We start from the raw sequence: 25314 nt of genomic DNA, 5'->3' as shown, positions 1-25314 counted from the left end.
AATGTTATCCACACAGCATACACAGAGACCACGAAGTTCTTAAGGAGAAAACTAGTTACTGAAACAAAACACGTTAGTGTACCTTGTTAGCTAATGTTAGCTAGCCTAGCTGACATTAACATTACACATTGCACTCATATTACTCACCGAAACCTTGTAAAGCCGGTCCCGCTGCTCTTACAGAACCGACTAACTCCCCTTTCGTGTATGTACAGCTCTCAACGTGTCCAGACTTGTAGTGATGTTCACCTCGTTTTATACTTTTATTCTCATTCTGAAAGAAACAGGTGAAATTTGCTAACGTGACGGCCGTCTTTGTGATGGTGACGCGTATTGTGTGAGACTAGAGACCTGTAGTTCACTCAGCGGTTTCACACAAAAAAATGTGTAACTTCACAGTTTTACGACACATTTTTATTTTTTTGACTTGCAAAATATTATTTTAAATTGACAAACATCATATGTGTAATTCGTGGCACAATTCAAACGGGATCAAAAGATAACCTTTCTCTCTCCATTGACTTCAATGTATAATTTTACGTTTCCGGGGTCCCATGGTGGCTCCCGGAAAGGGAGGGACTTCGCCTCTCTATACCGGAAATGTGACATCCGGTTTGTCCTTCACAATAACGTTTTTCAAAATAAAGGTACATTTAATATTGACGTATCAAATTGATTCAAATGTCTTACACAACACATGTATCGAGACAATAAATGAACTGTTTATATAGTCGATCAACACTGTGTATGTTACTCATTACAGGATAATCACATGGCACTAAATCAGACCGGCTGTTCTCCTCTGTTTACATCCTGCTGGTTTAAATTATGTGTTCTATAGGCTCTGTGCACAAGATTGAGTTGAGTAGTGAGCCATTCGTTTTTTTTTCGTGGTGAGATGTCTGCTAAGAGGTCCTTGTATACCTCGCTGACTTTGAGGACATCTGGGTCTGGCAGCTCCCCCCGCACGGCCTTGTAACGTGTACTCCTTTGAACACAGCTACAATTACTTAGGACAATATATATTACCTTACACCGTCAGCAACTGTAAACTGCTTTGGCATAGTGGAAATGAACACCATGTCATTCATTCTGCCTGGTTTCACACACTATTAATTACACAAAATAATTGTCAATTTAATTGAAAAGGTCGTTGATGCAATATACTAAATCAGCTCTTGGCACAAAGGAAATACTCATTAAATCACGGATTGGCTGTGAACACATACTGTTCTATTGTATTGCATAGACCAGTGGTTCCCAAAATTTTTGTGCCCAAGGCACACCAAAGGACAAGTAAAAATCTCAAGGCACACCTATTGTGCAAAATAGCCCTTATAACACGTGTTATCACTGATGTCATGTAAAATATCTGTAAATGTGCATAATTATTTACTAATGCCAAATAAAATGTGACAAAGACAACTATACTATACTATACTCATGAAATATTTATTAACGAAATATTTCAGAAATTAATTTGAAACGTTATCAAATTAGGCTTCATCAAAGCAGCAACACACTCATTTAAACCAGACAGGTCACAACATTAAAAATGAGACAAAGGAAATTCAGCACAGAGAACTGTCAATGCAAGGAAGCTGCATTGTCCATGGTCCTGAACTACAAATTATAAATGTAACATTTCAGCAGAGATGGGGTCGTTACTAAAAAAAAGTAATATATTACATATTACTTTAAAAAAGTAAAAAAAGTAATATATTACACTACTTCGTTACTCTCTGAATGTTCTCCTATCTGACCGTGGCTGTTCTCTGTCTCCTGCTATCTGTATATTTTGTGCAGTCTATCTCTGCTCACTCTGTTGCGTCGGCGTGTTCTCCTGCGTGTTGGCCATGTGTTGCACTGGAACCAGATACCGCAAAGACTTCAGCCGAGCACGTACGAACTGTGCATGCGTGAGTGGGCAATAACTCTCCTTACCAGCAGGTGGCGGTAGTGTGTATTCGTCATTCAAAACAGGCAACAACCGGAAGACAGAGAAGAAGAACAGACTGTGATATAAACAAACAACAAATAGCGTGTGCGGTAGCTCCACCTTAGCATGTGTTCTTTGCAGGTGCTTGTTGAGGTTTGACGTGGTGTTTACAGCAGTGGATAACAGCTTCTGGCCTGGACACAGTTTGCACCTCACCGTCACATTCCTGTCTATTCTTCGGATGAACTCAAAATAATGGGCATACCTCCACCCCTCGAGAGTTATCGCTGACTCAGCCATGTGTATGCAGCACTGCACGTGGAGATGTGGACGCGCAAGTCGCGCAGATTACGTACATATAAACCTACAAAGTACTGATATAGTAAATGAATTTATTTTTATTTTTGTGTAGTTGTATATTGCAATAATAAGGTATGGTTGTCACAAAATCCCACGGCACACCCGGACTTGCCTCACGGCACACCAGTGTGCCGCGGCACACCGTTTGGGAACCACTGGCATAGACAAATGTGTTACTGTTCTGCTTGTAGTGGAAATACTGTTTGTAGTCGTAGATAGAAAAACAAAGATGGAAAACATTTCACCATACATTGTTTAGGAGTTTTATATGTATTGGGTGTTTATGGTTAATGTGGGAAATTAATAAGCAGAGCTGTTGCTGGTAAATTTGTGTGCCATCATAATAGTAATGTGTATACAGCGTTTCGTGAATATCTGGAAAAATATGCGAGTAGTTTGGAGTCATTTGAGACTGGTACAGAAATGGTACATTCTCTGTTAGCCTACGTTCGCCCCGATTGAGCTAGCAACTATTTTATTTGCAATTTAACATCATATTGGATATGGGCTTAACTTGTCCTGGACTGGAATTTTTCCGATCTTTTCCCGAGGAGGTGTTTGCGAAAAAGCGCTTAAAACGCATGAATAACACCGATATTTCAAAATGGCCGACTTTCTGGGGGGCGGGGCTAATGGAAGCTATTTTGAAATATGTCCGCAATTCCATCAGTAATGTCTGTGGCAAGATTGGGGTAGTTTGGAGAAACTATATGTGACTATCGCACAATAGGGGGCGCTACTGAGCTGGTGTACAAAAATGTAAAAATTGTTTGTACAGTCTGGAAAAAGACGTGGGTTGTGACGGGTGTTCCAAGTTTTGCTTCCAAAAGTCATTTTAGCGATTTTGTGGCATTTAAATCGTCAAAATTGGTACATGTTCCGAGGAATCTCTGGGCCAAGTTTTGGGTAGTTCGAAGAAACTATATTTGACTACCGCACAATAGGGGGCGCTACTGAGCTAAAACGTCCGATTTGTTTCTACAGTCTGGAGAAGGTTGTGGGCTGTGACATGCGTTCCGAATTTAAAGGCCGTAACTCATTTTTTCCCTTACTTATGGCTTGGTACATTTTTTAACCCTTCGATTTAGAGAAAAAACTGAATAGGACACGCCCATATTTTTCATTGGTTGCGACCCTTTAAATCTAAGTTTATACTCACCTTGCCAGTATGTCTATGACAATATATATTTTTTTAGTCCATCGCTTCTTGAGATATAAATTAGTTGTGTTTTTGGCGCCCCCTATTGTCCGAAATGAACATTGTTTGTTGTGCCTATTCCCCAAGACACACTGAACCTATCCACCGAAATCTGTGATATTTGGATATATTTTGGATGAATTGTGAGCATTTTTGTGTAGGCCACACCCTTTTGCTAATACGTTTTGATTGATGTCGGACACATTTTTCCACACCTCGTGCTCATTTTGTACGGTAATGTGTCTGCCCCTCCATTGATGCTGTGCACTAAGTTTGGTTTGGAAAATCAAGAAATTGGAATGTAAGTTAATATTTCAATGTTTTTCACATTATGCTAATTAAAAAAAATCAAAGTAGGCGGAGCTTCGGGATATGAGAGGATAATATGTAGAGCTGCTCCACCCGGATAAGTGTGCAAAATTGCAGGTCCGTCAGACTTACGCTGCGACTTTGTACATTTTTCGAAACACTGAATTTACACAGGTGGCGCTAGAGAGCAAGTTTTTTAACATTTTCACCGGTCCTGGTGGCATTGCCAAATGTCGCTACATGAATAGTGTCGTAACCCCCTCAAAAACAGGTCGAAAGTGCAGAACCGGTAAAAGAAGAATAATAATACTGACGATTTCAATAGGTCTTTGCACTACGTGCTCAGGCCCTAATAATACAAATAATTAAATTCAATAACATGCTTTAACCACCAGGTGTCCCTTTATATCAGCTGTGCACCTTTATGGTGTAAATACAGCCTATCTACCAATTGGATCAAATATAAAAGTGAGCCGAATTAGTGTTGATACTGCAAGGAGACGTATTGTGTGAAAAGAAATGTAAGATGTTGTTCAATGGCTGATATATTTATGATCCACGTCACGTTTTCAGTTCCTCATGTTTGTCTTCTCACCAGGGCTCTATAAATACAGAACTACGGCAGATATGTAATATATAATGCAGCCGAACCGTGTATTACAATGCCGTTATGTGATGACTTTCAAAGAGAAAAGCAAGCACACTCGGAATAAAGTATTATTATTATTTTTTTTAAATGTTTTCGGTCTGTTTCCGGTATTTGTTAATGACGATGTGCTGTGAGATGTGAGACTGGAATTGCACAGGGGGAAAATAACGTAGGCTATCTTTAGATGCGGATTTTGTTAAACTAATATGTTTAGGCTGTGGACCAACACTATACATTGACGGGGGTAGCAATAAAGATAACACCATTAAACAGTTACACAACATAACAGAAATAATATCGATAGCAGCGTCCCTAGCAACCACCTTGGTAACAATGAAAACGTCGCGATTTCCTGAAGTAATCTTCGTAATAACTAGCAAACTAAAGATCATGTACATCCACTGCACACATAATCTGAAATAACAACTCATATTTCTCGCATCAAATGACATCAAAACGCATTTTAATGGCCAAACTAACTTTAAAATAGGCATTTTCCACCTAGAATAAAACGAAGTTCGGCCATGTTTTCTTTTTCTGCAGCCATCGGAATGAATGGTGAAAAAAACGGGGTTTGTCAAACAGAGCACATGGTGTAGTCCAAACGATAGCTGGAGATTCTGGGTAGTGTTGTGTCTTCTGCCATCCTTTACTCAGAAAAAATATTTGTTTCTCCGAATCGAAGGGGAAAGATACAAAAGCATTGCACACAATTTAAACCAATCAATGTTGTGTAATTAACAAGGATAATCTGATGTTTTTTAGTCGATGAGTAGTGCAGATATCACTGTAAAATCAATCGACAGTAAGAGGAATACTTACTTCCGGGTGTACAATTCTCCGTTATCCAATGGGAATGGACGCTCACATTGCCTTTAAGGGCAGCCGACATAAACGAATGCCGTGCTTCCATGAGCGTCAAATCCCGACGCAGATGGGAATACATTGCCATCAGTTGAAAGCTATTTGCGTCCCTTTATGACGCTGAAGGAGCCTAGGAGCGTCACAATTGGACGCCACGGACACTGACCAAACGTCGCTATTGGACGCTTAGGGAGTGAGAGTGTGTTGGCTAACCAGACATCAGCCAGGAGCATGCTGGGTAGTTAAACAGCCCAAGGTCCATGCTGGGGCGGCCTATACTCTCTTATACTATCTTATACTCTGGCTCTTACGGTGGTGCTTGATCCAGCTGGTCTTGCTGGATTTTTTGAAGGTGTTGGCTGTGATAATCTGCCAAGTTTTAAGAGTTTATTTCTGCCAGAGGCTATGTGCTGTGGTTCCCAAGGCGGAAAGATGGTATGATAAGGAGGTTTGCAGGAAATTTGCTTAGACAATCAGACAAAAGGTAGTGTTTGTGCATGTTTACCAAGTGAAGGATCTCCATTCGTCAGCCGCTGCAGCATGAGGTTGAGGGTGCCGATGTAGAGGTAATGTCTGAGCAGCATCACTGACAGCCACAGCAGGTGCCACCAGAAGAGCCTGGACTTCAAACACTCACTTAAACTCTTCTCTGAGGGAGACAAGAGGAGACCGTAGAGATTGATGAAGATGAGGAAAGAACAACAATAAAGACAGATAGGATATTTGATTAGTTTATCCTGTTTTAAATATCTGTGCGATTTGAAGTGAACAGACCTTGATCCGGGACGTCCTTGACCTCCTCTGTCGTCGGTTGATTGTTACCCTCCGCTGTTATCTGCTCCAAGCTCAGAGTCTTTGATTTACCACAGGTTATCCTGACAAAGATCAAAGGTGACAAGGGCCCTTTTTACACCTGGGATTAGCATGCGTCTGGGGTGATTTGATTACAAGTGAAAGCTCAATGTTTTGCAGCCTTTTCATATGAATAATACATTCATCTCTGTAAAAGGAGCACCCATAATAATAGATATACAAAATAATATATTCTGAATACTATCAATTCACATTGCTCTGATGTCTATACAGTAAACAAGAACTTCTAACATAGAGCACAGATCAAAAAGTATTCTGTTGATATGTGTGTTGATGTGTATGATTTTTTTTTATCTGTACCCGCATGTGTAGCCATCAGGCAGTGGGTGGGGAATTTTGCCTCGGGGCAGCAGGAAGAAAGTCCTGAGCAGGTGAAGGACGCTGCAGGCGGAGAGGAGGAGGAAGGAGGGGAAGAAAAAGATGCCAGCCTCATGCAACAGCTGCAAAACAGAACAACAAGGTCATTGTTACAACATGATAGTGTTTGAATATATTGCAAATATACGAAAATAGTGAGCGAGTGTTTCTTACCTTGATGACAAGGAAGAGCGCGGATGAAGAGCCAATGGACCCGTTATAGAGAGTGATGACAGTGGAGCGATGTGACCCGAACAAGATTCCTAACTTCATGAGAGGAATACAACATTTTTTTTTTCTAAATCTGACTTGTCCTTTTTACATCAAAATCGTTAAGCCATTCAATGATTTGAATTTCTTGTTTGAATATGATGATGTGGTTTTATACTAGGCCTACATCATTTGAATTAAACATTACCCTTGAGCACTCGGTTTCTAAGAAAAGTGTGAGGGAAAACTCTTTTTTTGGTTGGCTTAATTCCTAAGTGATGCATTGGGGACAGATGTTTAAAGGTTTCAAAGCTTGTGAAAAATCTGATCTTGAACATCTATCCTCTTATGCTTCCAAAAAGCTCTGATGACTGTGTTTCTCAGTCTAAGTTCTAAGGCGTTATATGACTTAGAGCAGGGGTAGCCAACACGGTGCCCGCGGGCACTTAGTCAGCCGCAGGGGGAACGTGAGTCGCCCACCGGGCATGTTCTAAAAATAGCTCGCCAAGCATAGGCGGCGCGTGAGTCTCAGGTTTGGGAAGGCTAAATAACCTTTTTTTCCTGACGCTGCCCGCCTCCGGCGTCTATAGAAAAGAGATCAACTCAGTAAAAGCACCGCCTGCTGACCAATCAGAGTTCAGTGTATGGAGTTTAAATCTATCAAGTCATATTACAGGATAAAGGAAATACAGTTTAAACTACCGTATGCAGAGAAGACGCCGATGTGTCGTACTTATCATTCATATCACATCATCAATCAGATCATCGATCATATAATATCATAATATAGCCTATCATATATTTCCTTATCTGAGTCAGCTTCTCGAGCCGTATCTGGCCGTGCAACACTTACATTGTCACATATACTGTATGCAGACGTATTATTTTAAGGAACACATTAAGTTGACGAAACACCCAACTCAAATGTAATTAAAGTCAGAATCACTCGTGTCTTAGATGGGGCAGTATCAGGTGCGTCGCCTGGACCTGAAAACATTCGGGGCTTAGCCCACAGTGGCGCTACAGTGGAATGTTCTACTGCAACACTCTCCACACGCACACACACAGTACACAACTGTTACAATGAAGGCTCGATAATCAGCTCACGGCATATAGGCAGCGGTAAAGTGCTTTTATGAATGGGGGGCGGACCTCACCTCCTCTAGGGGGGTCCGGGGGGATGCTTCCCTGGGAAGATTTTTTTTTTAAATATTGAAGTTAAAAGCATCAATCTGGTGCACTTTGAGAGCAACATGGAGAGATCTATGGATACATCTCTCAACACATTACATTACATTTCATTTTAGCTGATGCTTTTATCCAAAGCGACTTACAATTACCAATTAAAACTGCGGTCGCACATGTGCGCGCAGTGATGAGCGGGCCTTCGCGTCCGTCTGCCTGTCGGGGAGGGCAGCCGGTCATCCCGGCGTCAAGCAGATGCACGCGAGTCATTTCTATAATTTTCGCGTCCCAGACTCCCAGGTCCTCCGGCAGTGACCCGGAAACGGATGTCGGCGCGCCGTCTCGAAGGAAAACAAATTTCTCTAAAGGGTCGTCGAGGATCGATTATCGAGGAGGCTGTCTGGAGGAGCTGTAACCGAGGATACACTGATTTAGAGGAGAGAGGAGTCTCACTGGAGGAGCTATGACAGAGGGTACACTAAAACTATATGCGAGTAGTTTGGAATAATTTGGAGTAATTTGTGGCATGTAAATCGTCAAAAATTGAACATTCTCCGTTAGCTTACGAGCTCCCCGTTTGAGCTAGCAACTATTTTCTTTGAAATTTAGCATCATATTGGATAGGGGTTGAATTTGTCCTGGATTGGAATTTTTCCGATCATTCCCCTAGGAGGAGTTCGCAAGAATGTCCTTAAAATGCATGAAAAACGCACATATTTGAAAATTGCCAAGTTTTTGGGGGGCGGGGCTAATGAAAGGCAATTTGAAATATGTCCTGATTCATAAGAGCAATGTGTATACCGCGTTTCGTGAATATTGGAAAACCTATATGCGAGTAGTTTGGGGTAATTTGGAGTAATTTGTGGCATGTAAATCGTCAAAAATGGTGTATTCGCTGTTAGCTTACGACCTCCCCGATTGAGCTAGCAACAATTTTTTTCGCAATTTAGCATCACATTGGATATGGGCTGAATTTGTCCTAGATAGGAATTCTTTTCCATAATTTCCCTATGAGGAGTTTGCAAGAATATGCTTAAAATACAGGAAAAACGCACATTGTTGAATATGGCCAACTTCCTGGGGGGCGGGGCTAATAAAAGCAAATATGAAATATGTCCGAAATCATAATAGCAATGTGTATAGAGCGTTTCGTGAATATCGGAAAAACTATATGCGAGTAGTTTGGAGTAATTTGGGACATGTAAATTGTCAAAAATGGTGTATTCGCTGTTAGCTTACGACCTCCACGATTGATTTATCAAAAATGTAATCCGCAATTCTTCATGACATTGGCCAGGGGCTGAACCTGTCCTGCATTGGAATTTTTCTGATTATTCCCCTAGGAGTAGTTCTCAAGAATGTGCTTAAAATGGCTGAAAAACGCACATTTTTCAAAATGGCCGACGTTCTGGGGGGCGGGGCTAATGGAAGGCAATTTAAAATATGTGTGCAATCATAATAGCAATATGTATACAGCGTTTCGTGAATATCGGAATAACTATATTCGAGTAGTTTGGAGTAATTTGCGACATGTAAATCGTCAAAAATGGTGTATTCGCTGTTAGCTTACGACCTCCACGATTGAGCTATCAAAAATATTCTTCTCAATTTAGCATCATATTAAAAAGGGGCTGAACGTGTCCTGGATTGGAATTTTTCTGATCATTCCCCTAGGAGGAGTTCGCAAGAATGTGCTTAAAATGCATGAAAAACGCACATTTTTAAAAATGGCGGACTTCCTGGAGGGCGGGGCTAATGGAATCTATTTACGTCCGCAATTCCATGAGGAATGTCTGTGCCAAAATTCGTGAAGTTCTGAGAAACTATATGTGACTAGCACACAATAGGGGGCGCTAGTGAGCAGTTTTTTTGAAAAACATTCTCGAAAAGGTCGTGGGCTCTGACGTGTGTCCCAAGTTTTGCGTCCGAAGCTCATTTTATGCTATCGCAATTTAAAAAAAAGATATAGGCCACGCCCACATTCTGAATTTGTTTCGACACTTTAAATCTGAGTTCGTAGTCACCCCGAGAGTATGTGTTAAAAAACATCCGCTCTTGAGTTATAAATTGGTGGTGTTTTTGGCGCCTCCTATAGTCCAAAATGAAAATGCTTTGGTGTGCCTATTCCCCAAGACAGACTGAACCTATCTACCAAAATCTGTGATGTTTTGATACATTGTTGATGAGTTATGAGCATTTCTTTCTAAGCCCCGCCTTTTTGCGAGTACGTTTTGATTGACGGCGGCAATATTTATCGTCCTAACATGCTCATTTTCTACGGTAATGTGTCTGACCCTCCACCGATGCTGTATACGAAATTTGGGGTTGAAAAACTGAAAATTGAAATTTAAGTGAATATTTAACTGTTTTGAACATTATGCTAATTTAAATGTAAAATAATGTAGGCGGAGCTTAGGGTTCCAGGAGGATTATTTGTAGAGCAGGTCCACCCGGATATGTGACCTGCTCTATCGAAATCGCATTGACCCGAAGACACATTTTGAGTTGTATACACAGTTGGAAAGAGGAGATTCCTAGCTTTCTAATGATATCAGGATTGTTGTTCTACTCCAAATATTAAGCAAAATATGTCACATTATATTATGACTGTCACAGAGTCATAATTTTGAGAAAAAGGCCTTCAAAGTTTTCTCTTCTCTGGAATCCATCGATCTGATTGATTATTAGCGGAGCAAATTATCAAAATACTACGGAGGGAAGATATTTTTGTTTGGATTACTGGAAGCTCGCGAGTGTGTGTGTGTGTGTGTGTGTGTGTGTGTGTGTATACGTGTGTGTATACGTGTGTGTGTGTAATTTTGCATTTGTGTGTATTGTGTTTGTTTCCCGGGGAAAACCCTCACGAGAAACACCAGCTGTTGTTATGCCTGCTGTGACGTTAAGTTACTCCGTTCTCCGCTTGTAATTATGCCGTTACAAGCTTCAAAGTTGTATTTATCATCTGAATTTGCTGAAACAAGTTTAATATTCTGAAAGCCAAGACTTTGTTTATTTGAAATCAGATGAAAACAAACTGTAACGGACCCTGCCGTGTTATTTATGATTACTATACATGTACATTCATAATGTCAGCCGGAGGGAGGGGGGCGGCGCTGCGGAAGAGCAGATTGCGAATGAGAGGTGCCTGTCTTCGTCCCTTTACAAGCTTCAAACATGTATTTATCGTGTGATTTTGGAAATACAAGTTTCTTATTCTGAAAGCCAAGACTTTGTTTATTTAAAATCAAACAAAACACCCGAACCCCGATTTCGATAGAGCGGGTCACATATGTGTGCAAAATTTCAGGTCATTCGGAGTTACGGTGCGACTTTGTAAATGTATTCCGAAATGGGATTTTGATAGGTGGTGCTAGTGAGCAGGTTGGAATATGTAACCCATTGACTCCAGAATATTGAATTGTTCACTGGTCCTGGCGTCCGTGCAAAATTATACAACTTTTGAAGCATCCTAAAGACCTCAAAAAGAGGAAACGCCAGCACTATAATAATAATAATAATACCACCAATAACAATAGGTTCCTCTACTTCGTGCTAGGACGCCGTCGGGTCCTCGCGCTCCGTGCTCGGGCCCTAATAACAATAGGTTCCTCTCACTTCGTGCTAGGACGCCGTCGGGTCCTAGCGCTCCGTGCTGCTCGGGCCCTAATTACAGGGACATTCTCCCTGGAGAAGTGCCTTACTCAAGGGCACACTAGTGGTGCTGTTCCAGGCGGGAACACCCATATGAAACAGAACTGTAAACAGATTTTCTTTTTCTTTATGGATATTTTACAAATCACTATCCTTTTAAACTCTATTCTTGTTTTACTGCATATAGATTTCATAACTGTTTTTCCTTTATTCTCTTTTGATTTTTTTTTAACTATAATGATCATATGAAGGTGTGCCGCGGAGATAATCTTTTGAATAATTTGTGACCAAACCGTTTGAGACCCACTGAGATAACTTAGACTAAAGTTAACTATCTAAACACTCAGAGAGTCCTTTGTTTAGCTCACTGAGCCTCTCAGTCTGAGAGGAGAGGACTCTCCTCCAGCTTGTTGTGGAAACAGCTCCTTATGTCGGTTAGTGCAGCTAGCTAATCAGATGCTAACAACACGGTCCCTGCTGGCACCGGTCCCCCTCTCTCCCTCTTTCCCTATCACACAAAATGCGCTATCGCTACACACACGGGCCGTTTCTCAATCGCAAGTAAAACTGCTGCAAAGCAACTATTTCAAGTATACTACGTCATCGAGTGGCGCCGAAGGACTGTTTAAATGCATGTTAAATGCCCAGCATTCTGCGCCACTCTATGACGTAGTATACTTGAAATAGTTAGTTTAGCTGTATTAAAGTCAGAATGGAAACAGTCGTGAGTAAATCTGATTTTGTCAGAAATCGGGAGAAATGCGGGAGAAATATGACCCCGGGAGGAAACCGGGAGAGGGCAATGAAATCGGGAGTCTCCCGCGAAAATCGGGAGGGTTGGCAAGTATGGAACCGACGCATCACACATTTAAATGTAAGTATGTAGTGGCGTAGAACATGTGTTGGTAAATATGTTACTTTGTTACATTTGTTTATCACCAAAAATGTGTTCTGTGAAAGTAAATCAAGTTCATAATTAGATAGACATCGTGAGGTATTTATTTTTGGTACAGTTTATGTTGAAACCGTTAGAGAGAGTGGCACACTTGTTAGCATGTTCCATTCTTCTTTGTTTTCCGAAGCCGTGGCTTGGAAGAATACTTGCTTCGTTTCTGAAGGAAGTGACTTGGAAGTACCCGATTACCAAGCCAGCATCCTCGCGATTGAGAAACGGCCATGGTCTGGTGGTTCCTCGATTATAGCTCCTCCATTATCGCTCCTCGCTCCTCCGGCAAAAATAAGGCCATTGGGACGCTACCCAAGATGGCGCAGACAAATCAACTTCTGGTGAGACCGAGACCGAGGAGCGAGGAAATGAAAAATAAGGGAAGTGAGAAAGGGCCCCTGGCTTGATTCACGGAGTTGATAACCAGCGTCGTAGGACCGCTTAGCGAGATCTCGTTTGTTAGGGTTAGTTAAGATAACTCAAACATATCCAGGATCTGTTGAGCTTCGTAGTACAGTTTACTGGTGGCTGCATAGCAGCGCTAATGTCAAAGACACAAACATTATACATTATATTTTTATTTTACCAGGATGCAGTGACACACATATTTGGAAAGCCTTCCCTAGCCTACAGTACCCGCCGCCCCTGTCGCCAAGCAAATCCAAAATGTAAAAAATACACAAAACAAAAAAGGAAATGTAATTAAAAGAATCTACCCTATGCATACTTGGAATTCCACAGAGGCCGCGTCCTTGGTTTGGGGGAAATTTCGAGGCTGCACATAGGTAGACTTCGCGTCCTTAAAATCCACACAATACTTTGCGCACGGACCAATTTCAAAAACCCTTGCGGAGAATTGCTGAACCGACGCAGCACACATTTAAATGTAAGTATGTGGTGGCCAACATGTGTTGGTAAATATGTTACTTTGTTACATTTGTTATCACCAAAAATGTGTTCCGTGAAAGTAAAGCAAGTTCATAATTAGATAGACATCGTGAGGTATTTATTTTCGGTACAGTTTATGTTGAAACCGTTAGAGAGAGTAGCACACTTGTTAGCCTGTTCCATTCTTCTTCGTTTTCCGAAGCCGTGGCTTGGAAGTATACTTGCTTCTTTTCTGAAGGAAGTGACTTGGAATTACGCGACTACCAAACCAGCATCCTCGCGATTGAGAAACACCGAGAGAGAGCGAGCGAGAGAGCTAGGAGGGAGGGAGGGAGAGAGAGAGAGGGGAGAGAGAGAGAGGGAGAGAGAGAGAGAGAGCAAGAGAGAGAGCTAGGGAGAACTTTATCTATTTAATATAGATAAAGTAAGAAATCATTCCAATGTGTACTATAGGACAGTAAAAAAAAACAAAAAACAGTTTAAAAGGGGAGTGATTAGTAAAATATGCATAAATGCAAAGATAGAATGCTAACTAGGAAACATAAGATAAGAATAAACCAGTTTAAATGATTTGTTATTGGTTGTGATCATATTCTAAAGATGTTTGGATCATTGAAAAGTATACAGCGTGTTGAGAGCTGTATCCATACATTCATGTTATGCTCAAAGTGCACCAGATTGATGCATTTAACTTCAACATTTAAAAAATAATCTTCCCCCTAGAGGATGTGAGGTCCACCCCCAAATAAAGCAGGTTAAAATAATTAAATTGCATACATGTTCTTTTAGTAAACACTGAAAACGGGTCCCACAGACCCAAACAGCACACAAAGGTTAAAGGTAAGCATATAATAATGTTAAAATGTGCTAAATATATACACTGCAAAAAAAAGAGGAGTAAAAGTAGCCCCCGACTTGTTTTATTTTTTGAAAGTAGCCCTCATCCTAAAAAAGGTTGGTGACCCCTGACTTAGAGGTATGGTTTTGATCCTGTGTTTACAGGAGAAAAATCTCAAATGTGTCCAAAATGTTAAGGCAAAAGCAAAATTAGCCACAGTCTGATTCTGAAACATAGGAAGGATTGATCAAGCCTCATCTCAATCTAAGAGTCTGAACATGACCCCCCCATTCATGAGAGGTTAAACAATGTCCTGATGGATGGACTTTTCTTTTATCTCAGAGACAGCTTTAGTACCTGCAAGTTGGTCAGTAGAAACATGTTGCCACCCGACGCCATGAGGGCGAGAGCTGGGAATATCAGGTTTGATAAAGCTGATGACAATAAAAGAGCAACAACAGACGTAAGATTACTTACATAAACCATGAGTGATTACAAAACAACAAGACAGAGAAATGTTTTTCACCTGCAGTCGAGAAGGCCATCATCAAGGTACCCGTGGTGTAAAGAGTTCTGTTGGAAATATACATTTCAATGTTTTAAAAGACATGATATTTTACAAGACCGAAACATTTAAGTTAGCTAGCTTACAGCAGATCTGCAATTATATCTGAAATAATCCTGCTATGACATCGTTAAAATAAGCCAATAATCGTACATTTTATGGATGTTTTCAGTTTTATGACTATTTATTTGTTAATGTGAGGTTGTGATGACCTTTCGAGTCAGTGTCCTATCATAACACACCACTATTAGTCCAGATTGATAGTAAACTGCATCAATTGAAAAGTCTGAAGTGATATCATTAAATGTGTTAAAAAGTGCTTTTTAATCAAATGTTGTCTTTACACACAGCTGTAAAGACACAAACAAACAGAACTGTACTGCAGAGCTTCAAAAGTGCATTTCAAATGCTGCAGTTTGAAGTTAAACTTTAAATTCTTAGAAAGGTTGTGTTGATGATTAATTGCTATTGACTGTGCTGCAGTTTTTCTTTTTTCATAGTCAGTCTTTTCTTTTGTCATAGTCAGTTTTAATTTGTTTTGTGTAAGTTTCTATTTTTTTAATAATAATAATAATTTATTTTTTATTCGGTTTTTATTTATTTCGGTTTTTATTATATAAATCTTATATAAATGGTGATGCAGAGTTAGACGATATATTACATATTTGCTAGGATTTAAGCATCACACTTTCAGTCAAGTGCAATTAACTAGGAGAGGTTCTCACTTAATTTCTTCCCCACTAAGAACACAAATGAAGAAGGACTTGTTGATGTTCTTTTCTAGTCAATATTCAAAATTACATCGCTCTTAACTTTACGGCTAATGGGCTTTAAAGGTCGCCTATCATGCTATTTTTAGGCAATAGCATAGGTCAGATATATAAAAATATATAAAAAACATGTCTATGAAGTGTTTTGGTCAAAAACCAAACAGATCACCCATTCTAGCCATTCTATCCCACTATTTCTCTTCCTGTTACAAAAGTGCTGATTCCGGGTATAAACAGGTCTCTCTTGAGAATGAGACCCTGTGTCTCAATGAGATTTTCACCTGTATAAATAAAGGCTAAACAAATAAAAAAGCTTCTTTTTTTTAAAGGAGACCTATCATGCTATATTTAAATGATATAGTGTATGACCATACCTATATAAGGTATATTTATACATTTTATTTTTCAAAATACCAAACAGATCATTTTTTAGACATGCCTCGTTTCGCTCATTTTCGCTCTATTCCAAGCCAGTCTTTGAAAATTCTGAGCAGCAGCTGACCACGCCCCCCTGCAGAAGAGCAGGCATGAGCCGGCGAGAGTCACGTTACCATGCTTGCTGTGATTACGAGTGTGGAATAAACATGTCATCTCAGAGCAATGCATGTGTTCAAGCATATTATCAATTTGATCCAGAAACTGACCCTGAAGCAGCGGAGGTTTTGGTGGAGGTGCAAAAATCTCGGTTGCAGCAGGACGTTTCTGAATGGTTAGCTGACAAGCTGTTGTCCCTATTTATTTTAATCTGTTACGATGCGTGCTCCTTATTCCGTTCATATTTTGGCTAATTAGCAAGAATGCAATGTGTACAGTTTGTAACGCAAAAACAGCGATATATATATATATATATTTATAAAGGGAGACATTCATATTTTCAGCATATATACAATGGCCTCATTGCGTTTATTAATAGTTTACAGTCCTTTTCTTCCAACATCGTGCAACAACCGTTGGAAAGTTGAATAACTTAGGATGATAAAAAGTATAACTCCAACAACACCTTAGTTGTCAGCAATGTGTGTAGTTTCATGTGTTTTTAAAAGCTCAGTTATTGACTTCTTTGTGCAAATTGCACCACGATGCCTTCTGAACGGAGAATGTGTGCTGCATGGAGATACCACAGGTAACATTTTTGACAGCTTTACTAAGTTGTCTGTTTAAATACATTTTTCACATGTCATTCAATATATGTTTATCACAATGTGTCAAGACGGATGCAGTAACTTTAGGACTCTGTATGGTGGACCATCCTGGATTGGAGCCTGTGCGCCTAAATGTGTTCTCCCTGCAGAATGCGTTGAATATTTACAGAGCTGAACATGGTGGACTACAGTTGAGGCAAATAGAGCAGTGAGTGGTTTGTTTGTTTTGACTGAAATTGTAAAACGAATGCTAATATTGTTCATGGAAATAAATACTGGTGTATATGGCTTGATGCAATCTTTCATTCTGTCATTGTACATGTACTATTATATTATTATATACTACACAGCAATGGCATAACACACCCATGTGTATGACAAAAAGGTCCACACACACAACCTTATGCTTTTGAAATCAGAATATTCTTTACCCATCCAAACATGAATAATCACGACACATTTTGATATCAACTCGGAACTTTATTGTCAAAATCAACGGTTAAAAAAACCCATAAAAAAAATCTAAATGTAGCCTACTTGTATTTTGTATAAATGTCACTACATATTTTTACAGAAGCTTTGTGAGCTGGTGCTGGGGCTTCCTTGGACGCAGGATCAGAGTGGTGATTCCGGCCTGCGTTGTCCTCAGGATACGCAGGGAGTTTCCTGATCCGTGAAATGTCGATGTTGGGTTCAGACAGCAGCCAAATTGAACCGTGTAGCATACCCGGCGATGACCTCCTCCCCGTCAGGTTGCTCATAATGGTGCAGGGTCCACAAAGACTTGGTCGAAGATGAGGTCCATCAAGTTGGCCACGTAGGGCTGTGCAATGGTAAAAAAAGCACAACAGAAAATGTGGTTTAGATTAGTATATGCATGTAAAAAACTGAAACTTCTTTCTAATTTTTTTATTTTATATTTGTAAATAGTTGTATAATAAATATTTTAAACACTTACGGAATGTGGGGTCAGTCTTTACTGGTTTTGCTCTGCATTCTCCCTTCCTGGCCTTTGGGAACTGCAGTTTATACAGAGGGTTTCCAGTGGATGTAGTGGCTTGTGCACGCTCAGCGTTTTCATTGTAGTGCAGGGCTGCCAGGTACAGTCTTTCATTTCCGCCATGATAAAAAAAAATGTAAATAATAGCAAAGGATGTACAAATTGTCACTAATTAGTAAGTATGTGAGGTGCTGGCCTGTAAAGAAGAACACATAGTTAGAACAAAATCATCTCAACTTAGTATTCAGGATGAGAAAATACTATTTGGATAAATATAGTCTGAAATCCCAAAAGATGGGGCTAAAACTCTCTATTTAGCAAAGCTCTTTGCTTAGCCTTTTCCAATCTGAGTTAGTTTTGAACCGTAACGTGCATGCTGTGTTTCTGACTCAATACAGATGATGTGTTGGAGAGGGGCTGACCTCAGTAGACTGACTGTAATGAGTGCTAGCCACTAATTAGCCTGTTGCTAGAGGTAAGGCCTTGTCAACAACAGACCAACGGGGCTTTAGCTCAGTTTTACTCGTGGTGTGTGTCCCCCCTCGCATACATACACAGTGTTGTATCCTAACACACCCCCATTTATATTCATGTGCGCAAACAAGTAAACACACAAAAGCTTTTACATATAACGCTGCAAAAAACGGCATGTCTCATTAGCGTAGCGTAGCTTAGCTTACAGATCGATGATATCTGATCGTTCTTACAGACTACAATCACAAAAGCTCTTACATATAACGCTGGAAAAAACGGCATGTCTCATTAGCGTAGCGTAGCTTACAGATCAATGATATCTGATCGTTCTTACAGACTACAATCACAAAAGCTTTTACATATAACGCTGGAAAAAACGGCATGTCTCATTAGCGTAGCGTAGCTTAGCTTACAGATCGATGATATCTGATCGTTCTTACAGACTACAATCACAAAAGCTTTTACATATAACGCTGGAAAAAACGGCACTTGCCTACAGAAGATTACGTTTGTTATTATAACTTACTCAATATGATTTTAGAGGATACAAAATACTAATAAATAGGAGAATAAATACTTGTGTTATCGCCTAGGAAGTGGCTTTACAGCCTTCACACAGATCGCCATTACGGCAGTATGTCTGAACATGTTAGCAAATGCCTGATAATTCAAATAAAAGACAAAGCAAAGACTGCGGAGCGTACAAAATAAAATGCTACAAAAATATATAAACACCTAACCGATTACTATTTCGGTTTGAGGCGACATTGATACGGCGAAGCTATATGATACATGCTACAAGCTAGAGATAGCTTTATCAGGAAAAACACCGCTAAATAAAAACTTACAGCTTCAAAATTGGATGTGTCCTCACTGGCCTGGTCCCGGATGGTTGGTATTGATCCTGGGTTTAGCATTACTTTGGAGGCATATCCGTGTTGGACTTGAGACAAGTTCATAAACATGTCCATCGTAAAATGTTTGGAACACACAAACAGAAATCTGCCGTGGTCTTCTGGCACATGTCCCTTGTAAATGAAGTCTAGCCACAGATTCATTTCTTTTTCCACTGATGGCATTGCATGCAGTCCCCTGTCCCGAGTCTTGCAGCGAAGAACAGCACAACGTTTAACTATCTTAGACATCCTGGCAAGAGCAGGCAAAAACACAGATGTGGGTTGATTTAGCCTGCCGATAGCCTATATGCGAATGAGAGGTTTGGCAATGCACGTGGCCGTGGCTCATTCCCCTGATAGGTGGAGAGTTGACCAATAAACTGAGGACTTCTCTGTGACATAGAAAAGTGTTGAAATCTGGATCCGTTTTTTTCAGATCCGTTGCAGCCCCTTTTTTAGAGATTTGGCGAAGGAGGAAAATAGAGAGGGTTGTGTTTTCTGACACTTGGTGAGTTCCCTGGAACACCGGGGACACATATTCATGTATAAAAGACGTACAAAGGTGCATTTTGCATGATAGGTCCCCTTTAAAACTGAAACAAACAAAAATAAGAGGGGGCGGAGCTTATGCCGGCTCATGCGGGACCTGGCAGATACTGTCTAAAATGCTGCGGTGATGAAACGCAAGGATTATTAGATCAAGGATTATTTCTGAAACAGTATGGAGCTCAAAGGCTTTCTCTCTTGCCGGTTATACCACAAGGTGAGTTCCTTTTTATTTCCTGCATCTTCACACACATGCTCTGTGCAGTACAGGTTAGCTCTGAGTGTTAACGATGCTAATGTAAACACCGACCATATTACGTCCAAAACAGTCGGGCATTGTTTCTGATAGCAACGTTTCTGATAGTGCTGTGGGTCCACATTGCCGATTTGACGTCATATCGAACGCAAGTCTGGACCCCCGTTTTTAGCGATTTGGGTACGGAGGAAAAGAGAGAGGGTTTTATTTTCTGACACTGCGTGAGTTCCCTGACACACCGGGGACACATATTTATGTATAAAATCAAAAAGTGCATTTTGCATGATAGGTCCTCTTTACGTACTATATTGAATCACTGTTTTTATGGAAAGGATATATGGATGATACATCTTTTTCCCTTTTATTCTTAAGTTATTGAAATATTCTCTGACTTACATTCCAAAGAGCCGAGCCACTGTAGTACCAAACCGGTCGAAGAGGACACCATTTGGTAGCATCAAAAAACTGAACAGAAAGGAGGCGATGGTGAAAACAAGAGAAAACTGTTCATCCTGTCCGCTGCAATCTGTAGACACATACAACATAAAGAGAGAGAGAGACAGAGAGATAAGGTTGTAAAATATATGACAGTTGGTTACTAGTACCAGTTGTTCAAATAATATTATTTATGCAGGCCTCTCTGACCTTAACCAAAACATTTGAGTTTGTTTGAAGTTGGGTTGTATGAACTTCTTATCCCTAGGCCTAGTCAGTGTTTTTTAGGTGGTCACGTTTTATTTTTATTTTGCTGTCGCCCTTGTTCACAGTAATACATTGCTTAGCTTTCTTTGCCTGTCTTTTTATCCAAACTTTGGACAAGGATCTTTAACAGCCCCACTTTTAACAATCCTAAATATCCCTTTAATGTGCTTAAATAGCTGAAAATGAGTGTCAGAGTGGCCTGCATAAAGAGTTGTTTTTTATTGCAAACTCATTTGACAACAATTATTAGTCTGGCTATCTCCAGCTTACAATTTAAAATAGTGGAGGTGAGGATATCAAACTGACCTAAGACCTGCGTTGCATTGACTCCTGTGGTGCTGACGCACAGAGAACTGAAGTAGCCCTCCGTCTTTAGGATAAAAACAAGAGAAGTCCATCCAAACACAGCTCCAGAGAAGCACAGACACTCAAACAGACCTGTAACTAAAGTGAGGTACCGCCGCACCATCAAACTGTTCACAAAACCTAGCATGGTCCCTCACACACATATACAGTAGGTGGCTCCTGTAACTCCACCTGCCAAACAAAATAAATGTGAAATGTTATTCTGGTACATTTAGAGAGCACTATTTGTAAACCGTCAAATATTTACTTTTTTTCATAACAAATGGACCTGACCTGCATGGCCCAACAAAATCACTCAAATTGAAAATCTATACGTTTCACAAGCAAGAGATAGGTTGGAAACATTCTGGGCACTAAATGTGATCCCGGCTAAAAGGTGAGTTTTCTGAAAAAACTGGCAAATCATAGATATCAACAAAAAAGTGAAATCATTTAAAATGTACATCCTTGACTTGGTAAACTTCTGTAAAGCAACAGTTTTTAAATTGTATTGTTCTCTCTACTTATCTCTAATACTCACAGTTCAGTCTCTGTGGTCTCCCCAAAGGTTTTCCGAAGAAAAACCTCTCTGCTCTTGCCAAACTATTTTTCTTTATAGAGGTAAATTCTTCCCTACTTTTTATTTTCTAGTTCCCTCCCTCTGCTCCCTCCCTTAAGAAAAAAATCTCCATCTTACTCTCTGTGTCATTGCAGGGTTTTTATATACAAAACGTTCCTGAGCGCCTTATCACTGCTTGACAGGCTCATAGAAAGGGTGCTTATAATGTATAACTTACTGTATAACTCAAGATTCCTCATGATGCTAGAGGCTTCCGTCAGAAAACGCTCTCAATAAACTGCAAAGTTAATCATATGTTAAGTTAGTTAAAAAAAAGGTTAAAAGTTAAACTTGTCAAAATATAACATCTAAACCCAGGATCTGCATCTCTTGTGTGTGTAGGGATTTATATCTTTACATAGTTAAGGATCTTTAGTCAGATGTCAGATAATCTCAGCAAAGTAGTGTCACAAAGGTCAGCCAGAAAGCCAGTTTTTGCTATTTAAGATATCAATATTAGTTGTTGTGTTTATTAAATATTATTGGAGTGCGATGCTTTTGTTTTGGTTATCTGTGTGCTTCACCTGAGGCCTGAGGTTTATGTGGATTCAAAAAATAAATAATCTACAAAATGGAGGAGACCGATCTGATCGGAGCAACTGTGACAAATAATCCAACTGAAACCAGCATGGACAATGACTATGTTTTAAAAATGCGCTTATCCAGACAAGCCTGGTTTGGACACGTTACGGGCAGAAGAAACATTTCTATTAAAGAAAAAATTATACATTTCTGTCTTTTTATGCCTTTATTAGCTACTAACTTGAATTTTTATTAAAATTAATTAATCAATAATTTTTTATATAGGAAACTGTATTTAAAAAGAAAAAGAAAGTCTAAGTATGATATTTGGCCTCAAATCATCTGAGCCCTGGCGCACCCCGGTTGGGAACCACTGCCTTAGAGAAGTGGTATGTTTTTTTTACATATAATTGTAACGCAATACATGATTGTCACTAAAAGTCTTGTCTCAACATTACAATACAATATAAAAAATAATTGATTAATTCATTTTAATAAAAATTCAAGTTAGTAGATATTAATAAGCCCCGAGCCTGTTTTTCAGGTCTCAGGCTCGAAAATGACATTCCCAGAACAAATGACCATATCTTCCCTTCTAAAAGGGTTAAATTAATAATATTTCTTCTCAAAGCAAGGTTACACCTGTGAGTTGGATGTAGAAGTGTCAGAATCAATATAGATGTTTTATTTTAAAGTAAATTCAGATTGAACACAGTAAAAAAATTTAAATGATTGTGTCCGTCCAAAAAAAATTACTTATAGTGAAAACCACCCTTGAATAATGGGATGGTAGACTAAAAGCTTTAGGAATCCAAACTACAACATATAATAAGTACCCTGTATCAAGATTGATGCAAAACAAGTGAAATTTGACCTTTTTAGAGAGATTTAGCACACAAAAAAACACTTCTGGGGTCATTTGGGTGGATTTCACTTATCTCTGGCCCTCCTTGCTCGATTTTGCTGATTGACATCTTTTTCTAACCGTCAGAGCCAATGGAATCGAGGGGAACTACTATGGGATTAGTTTTGCATCATAAAGATAAAGCAACACTTTCTCAGAATAAAGCAAAACTATGAGTTTAAAAGAAAAAAAAACTGAGTCAAGCAAAATAAAATACATTTCAAAAATAAAACTATAAATTGCAAACAAATCATTTGTGTAATCTATAAGTATTTTTCTTTGTTTTAAAATAGGTTTTTATTTGCAGTTCTTGTTTCTTCTTTCTCGATGATCAGACGTTTGCTCTCGCTGCAGCTTTTCTCGTTTACGCTCCCTCATTTTTTGTTTGAGATTTTGACACAAACGTCCCAGGTGGGCGGGACTTTCAGGGGTGCGTCCCCATTGGCTACTCAGTCTTTGAGTGACAGCCCACTACACCACAGATCATACAGTGCAACTCATGCAGCAAACTCCGGAGTCCACTCGGCCACGTTAGTGTTGGTGTCTCCTGGGGAGTTTTCATGAACATATCGGACTTCTCTTATGGATTGCTGTGCATTAGACTTGTGTTGTGTAGTTTATACTTTATTCCAACTTTAAATATTTGAATACCTGAACACACTGCTGCTGTTAAATAATTTCTCAATTTGGGATTAATAAAGTGTCTGTCTATTTATTTTATAGATTAAAAAAAACACATCTATGTATTTTCAAGCTAAAGGTGATGCACAATATAAACTGTATACTATTATTTTTTCAAAGACATGTTACATTTCAAAAAGCATATATTGCTATGTTTAGGACAAACAATTAAAGACTGCTTTAATTTAACAAATTCTACAATATAAAAATGGCAGATTTGCTTTATTAAACAGACCAGACCTAGACTGCATGCATCCCAACACAATTAGGAACATGCTCACATCTTACTATGTTGGTCTGAAGAGCTGAAGCATTCATACACAAGGGATACAAACTGTGTTGTCTCATTTTATATCCTATGAGAAAATGATATACATTTAGCACACAACTCTACATACTATTCCTAGCCTGAGGAAGATATGAATAATCAACAGATTTGAATGGAATCTCTAACATTTTCATGTAGAATAAAGACAAAAGAGTGATTATACAAATTACATTTATTGAAATTTGAACCAGAAGATGAAGTCTCAAAGAATGTTTAAAATAAAAGGACATAAAACAAAAAGGTGGATAATAATAACATCTAATAAATGTATATGTAAAGACATTTGGTCAAATGAAATGACACTGAGCCAGTGATAAGTAACAGCAACAACCAGCGTGGATGAAGATGGTGCAGGTCTTTCTTCATGCCCCCCCTCCGTGCTGTCCCCTCAGAGGAAGTGGGGAAACGGGATAAGACTCTGGACGCCACACTGTCTCAATGATCCACACTGTTAATATGAGAGGAAAATAATGTTTTAGGAAATGAAAAATATGAAGTTAACAAATAAAACACAGCTCAGGGGCAGTCATGGACGGTAGGTTTTCCTACAAAGTTAACTCAGCCTCCATTGATTATCATATCAAATTAGCGTGTTAATAAAATAAGCTATCATGGCTTATACTTGCATATCTAAACAGAATCATGAAAGCCTGTTGGTAGAGTCAGGCACACGAGTCCGTTTGAGTGTGTGCGCCGGTGTCTGAACGCTCACTCACTGCTAGCTACAGTGGCGGCGCCAGAGATTTTCTCTAGGGGGTGCTGTGGGGTAGCTTGACGTTTCATAGAGGGTGCTCAAACATTAAGGGTTTCCCATTAATGCACCATGCAGCGCTACAGTTGAATTTTCTACTGCAACACTCCCCACACACAGTGTACCCGCGACTGTTACAATGAAGGCTCGATAATCAGCTCACGGCATATAGGTGTAAGCAGGGGTAAAGTGCTATTTTTACAAGTGGGGGGTGGACCTCACCTCCTCTAGGAGGGACCTCACCTCCTCTAGTGGGGTCCCGGGGGCATGTTTCTGTCACAGTTTGCTTTCTCACTCACCTATTTTCTGCATTAACTTTCCTTAGTCACCTGGTAGTCACACCCTGTCTCTCTCTCACTTTGTTGCACCCATCAGCTCCATTAGTATTTAGGCCCACTTCACTTTCACCTCAGTGCCAGATCGTACTTTGCAGCATGCCAGTCTTTCCCGCATTACCCTTCAGATTGCTCTCCCGGTTTCGACCCTGCCTGTCCCTGACCAGCCTGCCTCGCCTGCTCCCTGACCCGTGCTGTACCTGCGACTCCC

The 25314-nt window shown here is 39.8% G+C and overlaps 1 protein-coding gene across 3 annotated transcripts in view; it reads right to left on the bottom strand.

Moving 5' to 3' along the window:
* LOC117454196 (equilibrative nucleobase transporter 1-like) overlaps positions 1-21748 on the bottom strand; it is a 41836-nt gene extending 20088 nt beyond the window's left edge. Inside the window, exons 1-9 of one of the 3 annotated variants that reach the window (XM_034093331.1) lie at positions 21661-21748; positions 20925-21155; positions 20313-20442; positions 14794-14840; positions 14625-14701; positions 6724-6816; positions 6493-6632; positions 6094-6194; positions 5825-5968 (exon numbers count right to left, since the gene is read on the bottom strand). In XM_034093331.1, coding sequence (XP_033949222.1) covers positions 5825-5968; positions 6094-6194; positions 6493-6632; positions 6724-6816; positions 14625-14701; positions 14794-14840; positions 20313-20442; positions 20925-21111 — 919 coding nt within the window. In that variant the 5' untranslated portion in view covers positions 21112-21155; positions 21661-21748. Of the gene's footprint in view, positions 1-5824; positions 5969-6093; positions 6195-6492; positions 6633-6723; positions 6817-14624; positions 14702-14793; positions 14841-20312; positions 20443-20924; positions 21156-21504; positions 21607-21660 lie in introns of those variants that run through there. The other 2 variants (XM_034093330.1, XM_071204634.1) reach the window with 2 other exon arrangements.
* Between the last annotated feature and the right edge of the window lie 3566 nt (positions 21749-25314).

The sequence above is a fragment of the Pseudochaenichthys georgianus genome, chromosome 10 (genome assembly GCF_902827115.2).
Source record: "Pseudochaenichthys georgianus chromosome 10, fPseGeo1.2, whole genome shotgun sequence".
Classification (NCBI taxonomy): Eukaryota; Metazoa; Chordata; class Actinopteri; order Perciformes; family Channichthyidae; genus Pseudochaenichthys; species Pseudochaenichthys georgianus.
This window is presented reverse-complemented; position numbering and strand designations above follow the sequence as displayed.